We start from the raw sequence: 17668 nt of genomic DNA on the forward strand, positions 1-17668 counted from the left end.
TTCAAAACTAAAGAAAATTTTTCCAGACCAATTCAAAAATCAATTAACTGAATTATGCACACAGTATAGTGATGTGTTCGGACTGGAAACCGAACCAATATCAACAAACAACTTTTACAACATTAAGACTTAAAGATGATAAACCCATTTATATAAAAAACTACAGAAGCCCGAATAGCCATATGAAGAAATTCAAAAACAGGTAGGGAAATTAATTAGCGACGAATTGGTAGAACCGTCTGTATCCAAGTATAACAGCCCACTCTTGTTAGTTCCGAAAAATCATTACCAAATTCACAAGAGAAGAAATAGCGATTAGTAATTGACTATCGTCAAATAAATAAAAAACTACTTTCTGACAAATTTCCACTCCCTAGAATTGATGACATTTTAGATCAACTAGGTCGAGCTAAATACTTTTCATGCCTTGAATTGATGTCAGGTTTCCAATAAATAGAACTTGAGGAAAACTCAAGTAATATAACATGTTTTTCAACGAGCAATGGCTCATATCGCTTCACGCGATTACCATTTGGTCTTAAAATAGCACCAAATTCATTTCAGAGGATGATGACTATATCATTCTCGGGCTTAGAACCCTCTCAGGCATTCCTTTATATGGATGACTTAATGATGATAGGATGTTCAGAAAAACACATAATTAAAAACTTAACTGACGTTTTTAATATATGTAGGAAATATAACCTAAAGTTGCATCCAGAAAAATGTTCATTTTTCATGCACGAAGTGACATTCCTAGGTCACAAATGCACAGACAAAGGAGTATTGCCAGATGACAAGAAATATGACGTCATCAAAAATTATCCTGTCCCTCATGATGCGGACAGCGCAAGACGATTTGTAGCATTCTGGAACTATTATCGTCGATTTATAAGGAACTTCGCCGACTATTCACGGCACATGACTAGATTATGTAAAAAGAATGTCCCTTTTGAATGGTCAAGCGAATGCCAGAACGCATTCGAATACCTTAAACAAAATCTTATGCACCCTACATTATTACAATATCCTGATTTTCGCAAAGAATTTTGCATTATAACGGATAGTAGTAACAAAGCTTGCGGAGCAGTTCTAACTCACAACCGTAACGGGATTCAGCTCCCAATAGCTTATGCATCACGTTCATTTACAAAAGGAGAAAGCAATAAGAGTACAACGGAACAAGAACTAGCGGCAATTCATTGGGCAATTACCCATTTTAGACCATATATTTATGGCAAACATTTCACCATTAAAACGGACCACAGACCTTTAACGTACCTATTTTCTATGACTAATCCCAGTTCTAAATTAACTCGCATGCGGCTAGAGCTTGAAGAATACGACTTCACTGTAGAATACCTAAAGGGGAAAGATAATTTTGTAGCAGACGCACTCTCGCGTATAAATATAACAGAACTCAAAGACATGCAACATAAAGTCCTGAAAGTCACTACCAGGCAACAAAGTAGACAAGATAAAAACTGTACAGTAACAAATAAGGAACTATTGCCTAGGCAAAGTATCCAAAATGTATCTAAGCCCAACGTACATGAAGTCATAACAAATGATGAAGTACGAAAAGTAGTGACCTTGCGAATAACTGAATCTATTTGTTTACTTAATCGAGGAAATAAAGTTATTGCAAGAATTGATGTTGACGATTTATATACCGGTATTTTTTAGTATACGCCAACGTATAAGCCAACTCAAATTCGCACCGAGTGAAAAAATCTTTGAAACCATTTCAATAGATAATTTTAAAAATACGGGCAATAAAAAATTAAAATCATTAAAAGTAGCGCTACCCCAGCCGGTGAGCATTATAACAACTGAAAAAGAGATACAATCAATACTGTCTACATATCATGACGATCCAATTCAAGGAGGTCATGCAGGCATTACAAGAACGCCAGCGAAATTAAAAAGACACTATTATTGGAAAATGACTCGTCATATAAAAGAGTACATACGTAGATGTCATAAATGCCAAATGTCGAATACAACGTCTCATACAAAGACCCCAATGACTCACACAGAAACCCCAACAAATGCTTTTGATATAGTGATAGTGGACACAGTAGGTCCACTACCGAAATCAGAATATGGCAACGAACACGTCGTCACACTTATATGTGATTTAACGAAGTATCTAGTAACCATACCGGTTGCAAACAAAAGCGCCAATACTGTCGCAAGAGCTACATTCGAAAATGTTATACTAAAGTACGGTCCAATGAAGACGTTCATTTCGGACATGGGTACCGAGTATAAAAATAAAGTAATTTTAGATATGTGCAAATACATGAAGATAGAAAACCTAACATCTACCGCATATCATCACCAAACTTTAGGGACAATAGAACGAAGTCATAGAACATTCAATGAATACATTCGTTTATACATCTCTGTAGATAAAACTGATTGGGACGCTTGGATACAATATGGATGGAGAAGGTGGAATGGGCAAGATCCGTTTTGCCAAACTTCGGCAAGGAAGCCCCCAAGCCCACAGAGGTCAAAAAGCGACCTCCACCTAAGAGGGAGCGCTCCCAGGACGTTCCCTCCGACCCCTCGGCAAAGCGGCAACGCGTACAGCCTGGGCGATCCTTTGCGGAGATCGCGTAAAACTTTATTCTCCTGGGCGTGGTCGACAGAAACGACCCGAGTGGCAGGATTCCACGTAATAAGTGGAAGTGGGTGGAGGCCGCCTTAGCCATAAAATGCTTCGAGATTCTAGCCAAGGAACCTGGGCCCCCCCCCCTGTCTGCAAAGACGTGGGATGGTTCCAAGGCGGCGTCAAGGTGATCGCCTGTGACGATGAACGCTCTGCGGAGCTATACAAAGCCGCAGTAAAAGAGCTGGGGGAGGTGTAGGAGGACCTGTTACGCTGAGCTGGTCCGACGTACCTTGACGACCCCGTGAAAGGATCTGGATCCTGGCATCCATCAAGACGCCGGACCAGATCCTCACCACGCTGCAGCGTTGCAACCCGCACCTTCCCACCTTGAACTGGCGAGTGGTGAAGGTCGACGAAATGGAGGGGCCAACAAACCAGGCCATCCTTATCCTAAACAAAGAGTCCCTAGCTCCCATTGAGGCCGCTCACGGGGAGCTAAACTTAGGGATTAGCTCAGTGACCATAAAGGTCTATAAGTCGGATTAGGAAGTAAGGAATATAATCCTTTAACAGCTCCCAGCGAAGATAAAATAAGGGCCTGCATTTTAGCCAAAAAGCACCTTAGCATTTTTCTGCTCCATAATTACAGCGATGCAGATAACGCGGCAGCCACCGTGAAAAGTCAGCCATCTCCGTTCCGAGTGCTGTCATCGTACATGGCCTACGAAAGGCAAGAACGGCCGGATGAGCTGGTAAGGAGACTGGTAGAAGACAGCGAAAAGCAAAACATAGGCCTACTAATAGGCTGTGATGCTAACGCCCACCATACACAATGGGAAAGTACAGACACAAACGACCGCGGTGAGTCTCTTTTTAACTTTATCTTTAGTTCAAATCTCTTCATATGTAATAAAGTTAATGACCCCACCATTATCATTAAGAACCGTAAAGAGGTAATAGACCTTAGTCTCGTCTCTAAACCACTATTAGAGACAGTAACTTACTGGACGGTGCTAGATAAGCACTCTATCTCGGACCACAGGTATATAGAAACGACCCTCACAACCAACCCCTCAAAACCAGCAGTTTGCACAAACCCAAGGAAAACAGACTGGCAAAAATACGCAAACGCCACACTGGCAAGTATCAAACTGTGCATAGGTAAAGAGGTAATAAACCTTAGTCTCGTCTCTAAACCACTATTAGAGACAGTAACTTACTGGACGGTGCTAGATAAGCACTCTATCTCGGACCACAGGTATATAGAAACGACCCTCACAACCAACCCCTCAAAACCAGCAGTTTGCACAAACCCAAGGAAAACAGACTGGCAAAAATACGCAAACGCCACACTGGCAAGTATCAAACTGTGCATAGACCCAAAGGTCCTCCATACAAATCTGCAGATACAGACAAAATCATACCCGCACAAATCCAATATGCGGGAAATATAGCCAAAAACTGGCTTCTTGACATTTTTAAGAGGTCCTTACTTCTTGGACACCTACCGCAATCGTGGCTAGAGTCCCGAATTGTCTTCATTTCCAAAGCAGGGAAACCATCACACACGACCTCCAAGGATGTCAGACCAATCAGTCTGTCATCCTTCCTACTAAAGACCCTTGATAGAATCATCGGCCTCCATCTGAGATCAACTCTCAATCCAAGTCTTATCACAGACACGCAACACGCCTACAAGAAAGGGAAATCGACAGAGACAGCACAACACTCTCTCGTCTCTAAGATAGACCTTGGGGTGGCCCGCCACTTGGTGGGACTCATAAACCAACTGCTCACCTGCAGGAAGGTTATATCTTAGTCCCAACTACCTGGGCGTAATACTTGACAGGAAACTAAACTGGAACTTGAACCTCACAGACAGATACAAAAAAGCTTCAATAGCACTCATCACGTGCAAGAAAGTAATAGATTGAAATTTTACGAAACTTTCTTTCACTCTTACCGTAGATAAAAAACTTTTAACAACTCTTAACTTTTTCACAAAAAACCAAAATGGGTGCTTACTACGACGAGAAATGGCGGGATCCATTAATGCATTTATAAACCGAGAAGTATATGTATGTATGTATGTTTATCTTAGCACTAAAATTAACCTTCTATGATATATATTTATTATTTCTGGGTGAGAATGCCCTCATTTACTCTTTAATGAAATGGTATAAAAATTTCTGTTCGTCGAAACTACTTTTCTTTCTTTTTTATAAACATCGAATCGAAATTCAATATTTGAAACAAATTCGATTGTAATGTAGATCTAAGATCTAAGAATAATTGTTGTAGATTTCATGAACAAAAAAAAAGAGCTGAAAATGTGTATGTGTATGTTCTACATACATAAATATAATTTTTATATTAAAATCGGTTATTGAGATTTGTGGCAGCCCGAATATTTGTTTTAAAATTTAAAGCAATGTAACAAGTATTTAATATTTGATGCATTTGACTATAGCATTTCTTCTTGCTTTCTCCGTGTAACGTAGCATAATAACCTGTTTTATCTCTGCTATCCGTGCGTAGTATTATTTCCTTTCCGTCCTCACGCCGCCACAGTACCCTTGGTCTTGGAACGCCTGTTACACTGCATAAAAGTGAAATACTTCCACCTTCTTGACAGACACCTTCCTCTGGATTATGTTCTGGATGGTTTAAAATATCTGGAGGTACAACAACATCTAAATATCCAGACTGCAAGACAAAGATTTTATATAGAAAAAATCAATTAGTTTCTTGAAGCTCAATCACTATGGACGGATAGTGGAAACTAAACGCACAAGAGGCGAATACTATATAGACGGTAAATAAAAAATTGCCTTATGTAAAAGCCAAAATTTAAAAAATGGGAGCTGTAAGAAGACAGTGTGCCCAAATTCTCCATGGCATTTTGTATAATCACAATGATTCGCTCGCAAGTTTTTTTTCTAAACCAGATATAGGAGAACTTCAGGTCGGAATGAGAAGCATAAAAACTATTTAATATAGGAAACTTAAATAAATAAAAGTTTTTAATTAACGAATGTGGGTTTCAGATGTTGTTTGCTTGAATACTGTTTTTCTTACATTTAATAATGGTATACATATGTAGATGCACTTACAAGGCTCTTCATAGGATCTGTATTTACTTGGCACATATAACTTCCGGAGTCGTTTAACTGTACGCGAGATATGTGAAGTTTCCAGGTGTTGTGACCGTTATGTGTTACAGATAATCTTGGATTTAGTGAGACCATGTGGGTGTGTATACCAAGTATGGCCTTTGAATCCGATTTTATCCATGCAACCTGAAATAAGTCCAAAAAAAGAAATAAATAGTATTGCTCACCATTATTTGTATTATTTGTACAAATTAAAAGAGGTCTTATTACTTTGTTAAAAAAATCTTTATTATAATTTGTTTTTAATTCAAGTTCGTTAGAACCATAAGACAATCATGAAGCCGCCGCTGCTGGCTGAATGCTGAGACGCGACGGCATCGCGCGCAAGATTCCACGACCATATGGCTGTGCCTGACGCCGTCCACTACATTAATGGTTGGTTGCGAAGTGGATTTCTACCACGGAAGGCAGGTGTCCGGGCGTTTAACGCATGTTGCCACGGTTCCAAATACTAGTTGTTGGGCGCACAAAGAATTTTGTTGTCTACTGCAGAATGAATTGCTCACAGTAGTACCGCAGTCACGTACAGTGAAGGTCTTTGTTCCATATTTTTAATCTAATATTATGTTATTATGCTGAACCGGAAGAATATTCATTTTTTTACAATTAAACAAAGGTTAGGGATTATTGATCAGAAAGTAGAATAATTCCGAATTTTGGATAGTTTTCATATGAGAGACGTTTAAAAGGTCAGTTACACTATTGGTGAGTTGTTCATTTAATAATTATATAATATTTTATTATAGTGTTTATACTAAATTGCTGATTGAATTTATTTTTGCAAGTGTAGCAGTAAGTTGAGGTCTCTTAATACAGTATTAAGTTGTGCTTGGAAAACACTGTTAATGTTAATCTGCCCACTCTCGGAGTCTATTAACTGATTTTGGTTTGAATATTATTTGTTGACAGTCATCAAAATATGGGGTTCCCGGAATTGCCTTAAGGGCACTACCTATCATGTTAATGCTACGTGCTTGTCAGTGGTGAATGGTCAAAGACGCTATTAATGCGGCTATATGTTGTACGTCGGTTTTCAGCAATTTCTTTCAATTTCCAAGTCTCGTCAATGTAAGTTTGAAGGATGCCAAGTTCGTCGTGTGTCCCATATAAGAGTAAGAGTCCCAGATTTTTAGGCTGCGTGAAATCCGTCTATGGGTCTCTCGTTTGCCACCGAATGGATTGACCTGTTGTACTTTCTGGATGCAAGAAAATATTTTCGACTATATCCTTTATCTATGTTTCTTACTTATGAGATCATGCTATGTCCCCAAGAGTGCCATGGAACCACTTGAACTATTAGAAGAGCTATGCAAGGTAGGAACGTTTGAAATTTCTAATCCAAAGCTTTTGTTGAGCATTGATTTAACGGTTTCTGAATTCAAGGATTTCTCGTTGGCGCAGTAAATCGCGTTTGTTTTTGGAAAACATGTTCAGAATCTGCATGTATGTATAAGCAGCAAACTTGGATAATTTGTCGATGCATGTTAGAAAATTTTTACTTTATGTTACTCATAATGATACCCATATGTTTACTCATAACATAAGTTCTACAGTTTAGAGCGATTTCCGACGTTAAGTGAAATGTTTTTGGTCAAAAATCTTGTTGTAATTTGGGTAGGACAACATTACATCTTTAAAGGCCAGAAGCCTATCAATGGCTTCGTTTTTAATCTGGTGACAATTTCATTACCACCTTTCTTGAGTATTTGTCACTTACTTTGCCATTTTCGCAGTTCAAGATATACTTTACGGGAAATGCAATGCTGGCAAAGCCCGTTATGAAGCAGCTTTTGTAGCGTACCTAATTATTATCTAAGTGCGAATAGTGTTTTCGGTGTCTTAGAGCTTTCGCGGACGTAAGGCTTCAACAAAAGGCGTTAGTGATGACAAAATAGCCTGCAGCAAATGCGAGTGCCAGAAGCAGCGAAACCCGTTGCTTCAATTGTAATGAAAAAGGGCACTGGATGAGAGAATGCACCAAACCAAAGAGGACCAAACCAAAGAGGATCACAGGATTACAGAATGCCCGCAAAATAACAACAAGGCGGAAAATTATTATGTAAGATTGTTTAAAATTCTGTTTGCTTATTATCCTAACCAGCCTAGTATTACAGAATGCCAAAAAGATTCCGGAAGTTCAGTTTCGTTTATTAAACAGTCATATTTACGGAATGGATTAACGCTAGAGCCTGAAGAAGAGAGCTATTTAATAAACAAGGGCTTATTGAAAAGCTTTGTTAAAATATTATGTTTTATTTTAAAGAATGAAATAAAAATCTGGTTTATATTAATTGTAGTGGCTGATGAATCAATGGACTGTAATATAGTGTTGGGTAGAGATTTTACGGATGCTTGCAATTTAAAAATTAATTTAGAAGAATTAAATCTGGTGACGGTAGAGAGTATTAAAATCAATGACAATGGAAAAACGAAAGTAAAAGCACTTTCCAATGAATGTATGGAAATGATCAATTCGGAGAAAAACTCTCAGAGTCAACTGGAAAATTTTGAAAAAAGTTAAGGGAGGAAAATTCAGGAAGAAGCAGTGATAACAAAAATGTAACTGAAAATATAGGATGACGTTTAGATATAATGTTTAGCTGATAATTGTTTTGGTAAAGGTCTGGGAAGGCAACGTTTAGGCACATGTTTAGGTAAAAATTGCTTAAGTAAAAATTTAGGAATTAATGGATTAGGTACAAAATTAATGGTTTAGGTACAAGTTTAAACCCAAATGGTTTAAGTACATGGTTAAAAAAAGGTTTAGGTACAAGTTTAGAACAAAACGGTTAAGGTACAACTTTAGGACAGAACGGTTTAGGTACAACATTAGGACAGAACAGTTTTGGTACACAGTTAGGAAAAACTGTTTAGGTACAAGCTTGGAAAAAAGCGGTCTAGGTACACATTTAGATACAAACAGTGTTGGGGAGCAAACAGGAGTGTTGGAGGAAAAATTTGAAAAGCAAATGCTACAAATAAATATCTTAGCGCAGGAGGAGGAAGAAACGGTGTACAATATTGGGGATCAGGATTCAGTGTAGTAGGTCTGAATATGCTTCGCCAATTGTGTTAGTAAAGAAAAGGACTGGAGAATTTAGGTTATTTATTGATTTTAGAAGGTTAAATAAGGTTATGGGTAAGGATAATTACACTATCCCCTTAATTGTTGATCTTTTGGATAAATTAGTTGGAAAATCGGTTCTTACAATATTTTATTTGAAAAATGGGTACTTTTATGTATTCGTTAACAAAGATTCGGTGAAGTATACATCGTTTACAACACCATTAGGGCAGTTTGAGTTTTTACGCATGCCAAAGGGATTGAAAATAAGGGAATTAAAACTGATGAAAAGGGATTAGAAGCTATAAAAAAATGTTCGCTGCCAAATAAAGTGCATGCTGGACAAAGCTTATTAGGTCTTTGTTCTTACTTTCGCCGGTTTATAAAGGATTTTTTCATGCTGCCAAAACCGTTAAATGATTTACTAAGAAAAGATAGGGCTTATTTGAAAAAGAAGAGTTAGATTGTTTCACACTGTTGAAGGACAAATTAGTCGCAGCCCCAGTGTTGACTTTATAGGATCATAGGGATGAAATAGAGCTTCATTGTGATGCGAGCGCGTTAAGTTTTGGGGCTGTATTGTTTCAAAGAAAAGAAGACAGGAAACTGCATCCGATATTTTACTTTTCATAAAGGACCACGACAACAGATGGTAAAAATCAAATAAGCTGTTATTTATGCACTTAGGCGATTTATAATATATATTTACAGGGTAAACCTTTTAGAATTGTCACGGATTGTAATTCTTTAACATTGATGTTGAACCTAAGAATAGCAAGGTGGACTCTAGAACTGAAAGAGTTTTATTATGAACTAAAACATAGGGCTGGGAAACAAATGCAACATGTGGAAGCATTAAACAGATGTAATATTATAATAATTGATTCAAATACATTTGAGGATAATTTAAAATTTTGTCAGTCAAGAGATGCTAAGATACAAGAAATTAGGAAAATTTTAGAAGATAGGGAGAATAAATGGTTTGAAATGAGAAACAGTGTCATATATAGAAAGGATAATAATAGCAATTTATTGTTTTATGTACCAAGTCGAATGGAGCAACATGTGCTATACAAATATTATGATGATTAGGCCATATTGGAAAGTAATTGGTTCCCAAACATGTTTGTGAACACATACAGAATTTTTTTAAACTTATAGCGTTTTCTCCTAAAGTAGGCAAGGGAGATAGACTACTACACAGTATACCTAAAGGGAATAAGCCGTTTGAAGTTATTCATATCAATCACTACGGGCCCAAAAAAAAAAGTGGTTTTGATGGATTTACGAAATTTTTTAGACTGTACACGACGAAAACAACAAATAAAAAAGAAGTTTTGAATGCATTAGCAGACTATTTTAGGGCGTACAGTAGAACAAGGTGTATTATATCAGATCGAGGAAGTTGTTTTACGTCAACGGATTAAAAAAATTTTGTGGTGGAAAGGACTATAAAACACATAAAAATTGCTACAGGGTCACCACAAGCCAATGCACAGTCCACAGGCCAAAAATGAAAAAAAATGTTTTCAAATATTTACGAAAAGTAACCAGATTGTCTCAAAAATGTCCAAATATGTGTATAGCAAAACCGTTTTGACTTAACTCTAACGGGACATTCTAAAAATATAGTGTAAAGGCAGAACAACTGTTCATTTTTGCAGCACAGCGGAGTTTTGATTGCTTTTCGTCGCAACAAAAGTGAATTTCAAAGTGGTCAAACGTGCGATTGATAATTCCAATTTTAATTATTTAAAATGAATTTTAAAGTTTCAGGTATTAACTTTAATAAATTCTTATTGTGAAATTCATTGAATTGATTTATCATATTTGGTGAATTTTTGATGGATTATACCATTTTTGTGTATTATGTAACGTTATTTTCCTAGTTCAAGTAAACTTTTAGATATATTGCCCCCCCATCCCCCCTTAATGAGTGCTATCACTGTAATTGTCAATGTTTTAAGGAAATATAAATCGTAAGTCTGGCTTCAAATATTTGCAAACATACGTGTAAACAATAATAAACTCAAGCTGTCTTGCAGTCTTCAAGGTCAAGTTTTCGCCGTATTTTGCTGCTTGTCATATGTTACGCGTTAAAAATAAAATGTTTTTAAAATGGAATCATTTAATATTACAAATAAAGGTATTTCATTTTTTCAGTTTTAGAGTTTCTGACGTGTTGTTTTAGTTTATTAAGTGATTGTGAAACCTGTGTCGTTTTAAGTATTAGATGTTAAGTGAACTCATTATACCCGTTACTCGTAGAGTAAAAGGGTATACTAGATTCGTTGAAAAGTATGTAACAGGCAGAAGGAAGCGTTTCCGACCATATAAAGTATATATATTCTTGATCAGGATCAATAGCCGAGTCGATGGCCATGTCCGTCTGTCCGTCCGTCTGTCCGTCTGTCCGTCCGTCCGTCTGTCCGTCTGTCCGTCTGTCTGTCCGTATGAACGTCGAGATCTCAGGAACTACAAAAGCTAGAAAGTTGAGATTAAGTATACAGACTCCAGGGACATAGACGCAGCGCAAGTTTGTCGAATCATGCTGCCACGCCCACTCTAACGCCCACAAACCGCCCAAAACTGCGACGCCCACACTTTTGAAAAATGTTTTAATATTTTTTCATTTTTGTATTGGTCTTGAAAATTTCTATCGATTTGCAAAAAAACTTTTTGCCACGCCCACTCTAACGCCCACAAACCGCCCAAAACTGCCACGCCCGCACTTTTGAAAAATGTTTTAATATTTTTTCATTTTTGTATTGGTCTTGAAAATTTCTATCGATTTGCAAAAAAACTTTTTGCCACGCCCACTCTAACGCCCACAAACCGCCCAAAGCTGCCACGCCCACACTTTTGAAAAATGTTTTGATATTTTTTCATTTTTGTATTAGTCTTGTAAATTTCTATCTATTCGCCAAAAAACTTTTGGCCACGCCCACTCTAACGCCCACAAACCGCCAAAAACTGTCGTTCGCTCTTACACTAGCTGAGTAACGGGTATCAGATAGTCGGGGAACTCGACTATAGCGTTCTCTCTTGTTTTTCACTTAGATTTTCACCTGATAGCACGATGAAATTAATTTTAAAATATTGGTCAATGTTTATAGATAATGTTCAGCTGCAGAACTTTGCAGATGGCTTAGCTATCTTACACAAAAGAATATACACGGGCCTGCCATAATTGAAAATGCTCTCATATCGATCGGCGAGTTGTCAGAGGAAGCTGCTAAATCCAGAAATAACGATACAAAAAAATTTCGCGACAGCGAAAATTGCCACCTAAACACAAATCCATTTAAAAAAAATCTGTTTTCTGTTTGTTATTGTAACAGTATTATATACGTCTTTATTAAAACTTTTGCTTTATATCTAAATGCGAAATCGATGTTCCTTAGTATCTCTTAGTATTTTTTGTATTTCTTGATATATATATTATCCTTTTGTTGGATTTTTTCTTTATAAAAACATTTACAATTATAGTCTTTCATATTAACAAAATTGAAGCATACTTTTAGGTGTATTTTTTGGTTTTTGCTTTTTGGTGGGCGTAAAACTAACGACTACGCCCATTTTTTAGTTTTTTTCCAATTCTTATTTTTCAAAGAACTTACAGTAAAGAACTTACAGTAATTTCAAAACGATATGTCTGCTAGAAACTGACAAAACCTGGTAGAGGATTAAACAGTTTTCCAGCGAAACTTTATTTTGAATAGCTCGGATAGGAGAAATTAGTGATGAATTAAAGGAGAAGTTAGGAGAAAAGAAGAAATTATGGGAGAATCAGAAAACGATGATAATAATGAAGAAAATAGAAAAAAATTAGAAAAACTAAGGAAAAAGGTAGAGAAGGTGCTTATGTCATGGTGAAGAATTGTTATAGTATTGCGGGAGATAGTAAAAAGTTAATACCGAAAAGCAGAGGAGCATATTTGGAAAAGTTTTAAAATATGATAGACTTTTGTTACAAGACATCGAAGGGTTTCAATTATATCGGAATCCATACCAAGGGGTTTGGAGCGCAAATAATGTTCGACATTGGATGCAAGATGAAAATAAATGTAGATAAATAAAATTAATTAAGAAAATTACTGAAAACAAAATGGAAAATGGAAAATTGAAAATTGTAAACTAAAATTAAGAGTATTTTACTCTCTCAAAAAGAGGACCTCTCGAAAATGGGGATTGAAAGAGAGCTGTCTGCGAGCAGCAGATCACTTTAAAATTAGCAGTGGAACGTGAAAGACAAATAAAACGATATAAAAAGTAAAGCAAAGGTTACATTCGGCTACCATGGGAACTTCTGTCGTACACTGAATCACTCATGTTAAAGCTCCATCGGAATCCCCGGGCTAACGCAAGGCCCAGATATTACATCATCCAGTTATGTTATTCACTAATTAAAATAATGATAATCTTTTCATCACATAAAACACCGGACATGGCTTTCCAATAGATAATTTCATGGACTTTAATAAAATTTATTTATAAATATATATATTACGTAAAAAATGACAAAATATAAAACTTTTTCTTATTGTCCTTCTTCCGAAAAAACATAGAACATATTTAACTTTTTTAATAATTGTAAAGACCTACAGCTCAAGTAATTTATGTGTTGCGATATGTTAAACATTACACATTGCAAGTAATATAATTTATTTGGTTTAATAAAAGACGTGCACTACTGAATCGCGTTTTAAACTCGGTGGTGAACGCGCAAGCGACGGGGAGCAGAACGACATATTTGTACGGCAAAAGGGGTTTGCATGGATATATTGACTTCGTGCTAAGAGGGTGTTCTGTAATTTCGCTTTACAGAACATACTCGTTCTGCAAAGCTTTCGTAAGGCTTTGCTCACAGAAGGCGCCACTGATTGATAGTAACTGTAACGGTACTGTGCGGAAAGACTTCAGGAAAACGGACAGGCAAGACTTCCTTGGCTGTGCGCTTTCAGCCAGTCAAGAGCCGGTTGATGATAGTCAGGATCAGCTGACGCATGCGATTCAAATGGACCTGCGAATCACGTCTTTCAATCCTAGCGAGATTACTGATGTAATAGCACGCCAGATCAGCAACAGAGCACGAGGAGATCTGCAATGCCACTTTAAAGGCACCACGCAGTCCTGGGATCCTCTAAATAGCGTTGGCGTTTAACGCTATTTTGAGATTGTCATAATTTCCTTTACAGTGGAGACTGCTGAAGTCACCCAGGTTTTGGCAATAAGGATTTCAGTAGTTGAGTTTCAATAGCTATAAGTCGACAACCTCTTGCTACATCTTTGCGCGGAACACACCACCATATGCATTACGGCACTTTACAGTTAAAACACTTTTTTTTTTTTTGGTTGGATTAAAAAATTAAACTGTAAAATACTTGTTCTGCTACTTTGCAGTAGTATATTTATGTAAAATGTGCAGTAGGTGGATGTTGTGTTGCACTTGCGTAGTGGTCTTCTTCAATGATTGTCTGCATTTCTATAACATTACTTTAGGCTGATTGTGGACTCCGGGATCTCCAACTTATTTTTGGCCTGGTTCCGTCAGTAATTTTATACCTTAAGCACAAGTAACACTCTAGGGGTTGGCACTTTAATCACAAAAAAAAATGGTTTCCAAAAATGGTTTCGAATGACTAAACCGATAGAAGTAATGGGTAAACGTAGTGAAATATAACATTGGGTCGAGCCCCAAAGCCTGACAAGTCCACCAGTAGGTACAATACCCATACAAATTTTATTTATCCCATTCTTAACATGGCAACGGCCGTCAGTCGGGTGATGGACAAGGGGACTAACGTGTAGTTTCAAGCTTGCTAGAAGAACGCGCCGTAATTGTCCATACACCCGGAAGTGCGACTATACTGTACCATATCTAACCTATAAATATACTAAATTAATGGGTACAACTTATCTTCAAAACATTGTGACACTTTGTCATAATAAACATAACGTTCAAGTACCCAAAAGAAAACCAAGAACAATTACACAAGTGTCCCAGCGCTCAAGTAATATGATCTAACGCTTATACATAAGCCGATCGCGGAGCGTGGGAATGCTGAGCATGCACTTTGCAGATCAAGTGGTCAGAGCATACATGAAATATGCAATAAGTACTATATATACGGGTCAGCTCAGCCCAAGTTGGGCGCTAAGAAAAATTCGAATAAAGTAACTCTAACTGAGCAGACGCTCTGACTCTAAAAATACTGAACCTTCTTTGGGATCCTTGCGAACATTATATAGCGACCGTGACAGGACGTCAGGACTTTAGGACCTCAGGACCTCAGGACATAAGGACATGAGACTAAGTCTCGCCTCCGACTGACAACAAATGCCTTGCCACCTTGCCAACCAAATCACCGACAAAATTTGTGCAAAAACAATAACAACAACACGCAACAATTGATGGCAGAGGAGGCACAATTTGTGAACGCGCAGCCCACGATACAAAGGGACTTGCCAACGTTAGAAGAAGCTCTGCAGCAAAAAGAAGCTTCCAGCGTCTGGAAAACATTGAAAACAAGCTTTCGCAAAGTGCGAAACAACGCAAACGTGCTGCATAAATAAATGTCAATGACCCAATTTGCCTTAGTTTTAATTTCTAATTCCAAGCCGATGCGGGAAACCGCTGCTTGAAAAACACTAATATCTGTTAGGCTTTTTACTAACAATGCGGTTGGACAATTTTTTTTATTATTGTAAACAAATATGTGAGCCAACCACATTTATTAACAATTAATATTTCCACGTCTGCAAAATATTTTTTTAATAATGACAAAATATAATAATTCATAATTCTTAAACGTAAAAATTTTTATTTTTGATTTTCTAGAAGAAGAAAATAATATAATAATTATGAGAAAAACTCATTAATAGAAAATCTCACTTTTTCCTTCAAAAAACGTTTCATTGAATATAAACTAAACAAGGGAGAACGCTATAGTCGAGTTCCCCGACCATCTGATACCCGTTACTCAGCTAGCGGAAGGGAGAAGGAGGGTCTTAAACACAGTTTTTGGCGGTTTGTAGGCGTTATAGTGGGCGTGGCAGAAGGTTTTTTGGCAAATCAATAGAAATTTACAAGACCAATACAAAAAGGAAAAAATATCAAAACATTTTTCAAAAGTGTGGGCGTGGCAGTTTTCGGTTTGTGGGCGTTAGAGTGGGCGTGGCAACATGAATCGACAAACTTGCGCTGCGTCTATGTCTCTGGAGTCTGTATGCTTAATCTCAACTTTCTAGCTTCTGTAGTTCCTGAGATCACAGCGTTCATACGGACGGACAGACAGACGGACAGACGGACAGACGGACGGACGGACGGACAGACGGACACGGTCATATCGACTCGGCTATTGATCCTGATCAAGAATATTAATACTTTATATGGTCGGAATAAATTCCTTCTGCCTGTTACATACTTTTCAACGAATCTAGTATACCCTTTTACTCTACGAGTAAGGGGTATAAAAATGGGATGGTTTAGCGATTCTAGTGAGGCAAAAGACAATACTGCCAACGTAGTTAATAACGTAAAAATTATAGATCACACAGACGATATAAATCCGTTGTGGATCTTATTGCTGATCATTACAATAGTGCTAATTCTACAATTTCTGCTTACAATTTATGTTAAGCATAACAAAATCATAGAAAAACGTTATATGAATAGAGCAAATCGTTTAGACCAGATTAAAAAAAAAAATAGAGTAGAAGAAAGCTTCATAAAAACTTTTTTTTTACGACAAGAATGGAATGGAGCGAAATAGCGATAAAAATAGACGAATTTCGCTACAGGTTTGATAAGTCTTATAAATGTATCAATAAAGATACAGTATTAAAATCCGAAACTTTGAAAAATCATATAAAGATAGTTGTAGGAGAATATAATAATATAGTTACATTAGTAAATAAATATGCAAATAGACTCACATCTGAACATAATAACAAATGTTTGAGGGTTATAAAATCCCTAAACACAAGAATAAATAATATCTGAAAAAGAAGGCATATTCTGATAGATGTACCAGAAAATCTAAGTCAATTGGTTGAATTTAACCCAGACCAGTTCAAAGAACTACACGAATCTGTACAATCAGGCGGCGCTGAGTCCGATAGTGACATTGAAACACTAGAAGGATGCGACCGAATTGAATTTAAATCCGAAACAATAACAATTTCTAAAATGGCACAGACAGTGACAGACTTTATCAGGCTAGCCACATCTCTGATACCAGAGTTTGATGGTAAACCAGAAAATCTACAAAGTTTTTTGTATGCTCTATGTCTACTTGACAGCTTAAAGAGCACACATGAAACGACTGCGATAAGCCTAATAAAAACTAAACTTACAGGCCATGTAAGAAACCTTATAAGTAATGAGCAGACAATTGCTGCAATCATTAAATAACTGTCAAGTGCAGTAAAAGGAGAATCGGTAGATGTGATATCTGCCAAGCTTTTCAATCTACAACAGAGAAATAAAACGGCTAGCCAATACACCCAAGAGGTGGAGAAACTGTCATAGACCCTTGGAGGTGCCTATATCAGTGAAGGTCTCAGCTAGTCTTTAGCGAATAAATACAGCACTACAACAGCTGTTAAAGCAATGACACAGAATTGCTCCGTTGATAAGGTAAAACTTATTATGCAAGCAGGCACATTCACAAACATGAATGATGCCATCTCCAAATTTGTAAACAGTTGCACAGAGATAACAGGTCAGAGTAATACTATACTCTATTATCGACGAGGTGCAAATAATAATAATAGAGGAGGCCGAGGTTATAATTGTGATAGAAATAA

At 37.1% G+C, this 17668-nt stretch overlaps 1 protein-coding gene across 4 annotated transcripts in view; it reads right to left on the reverse strand.

Annotated features, from left to right (window-relative positions):
• LOC26535090 (lachesin) overlaps window positions 1–17668 on the reverse strand; it is a 286736-nt gene that overhangs the window by 192604 nt on the left and 76464 nt on the right. For 3 of the 4 annotated variants that reach the window (XM_039377312.1, XM_039377310.1, XM_039377313.1), the window contains 2 exons: window positions 5734–5919; window positions 5131–5326 (listed from right to left, as the gene is read on the reverse strand). The exons of the other annotated variant lie outside the window; for it this stretch is intronic. In XM_039377312.1, coding sequence (XP_039233246.1) covers window positions 5131–5326; window positions 5734–5919 — 382 coding nt within the window. The remainder of the gene's footprint in view (window positions 1–5130; window positions 5327–5733; window positions 5920–17668) is intronic. 4 annotated transcript variants of the gene reach the window in all.

Source organism: Drosophila yakuba, unplaced genomic scaffold (assembly GCF_016746365.2).
Source record: "Drosophila yakuba strain Tai18E2 unplaced genomic scaffold, Prin_Dyak_Tai18E2_2.1 Segkk2_quiver_pilon_scaf, whole genome shotgun sequence".
Taxonomy (NCBI): Eukaryota; Metazoa; Arthropoda; class Insecta; order Diptera; family Drosophilidae; genus Drosophila; species Drosophila yakuba.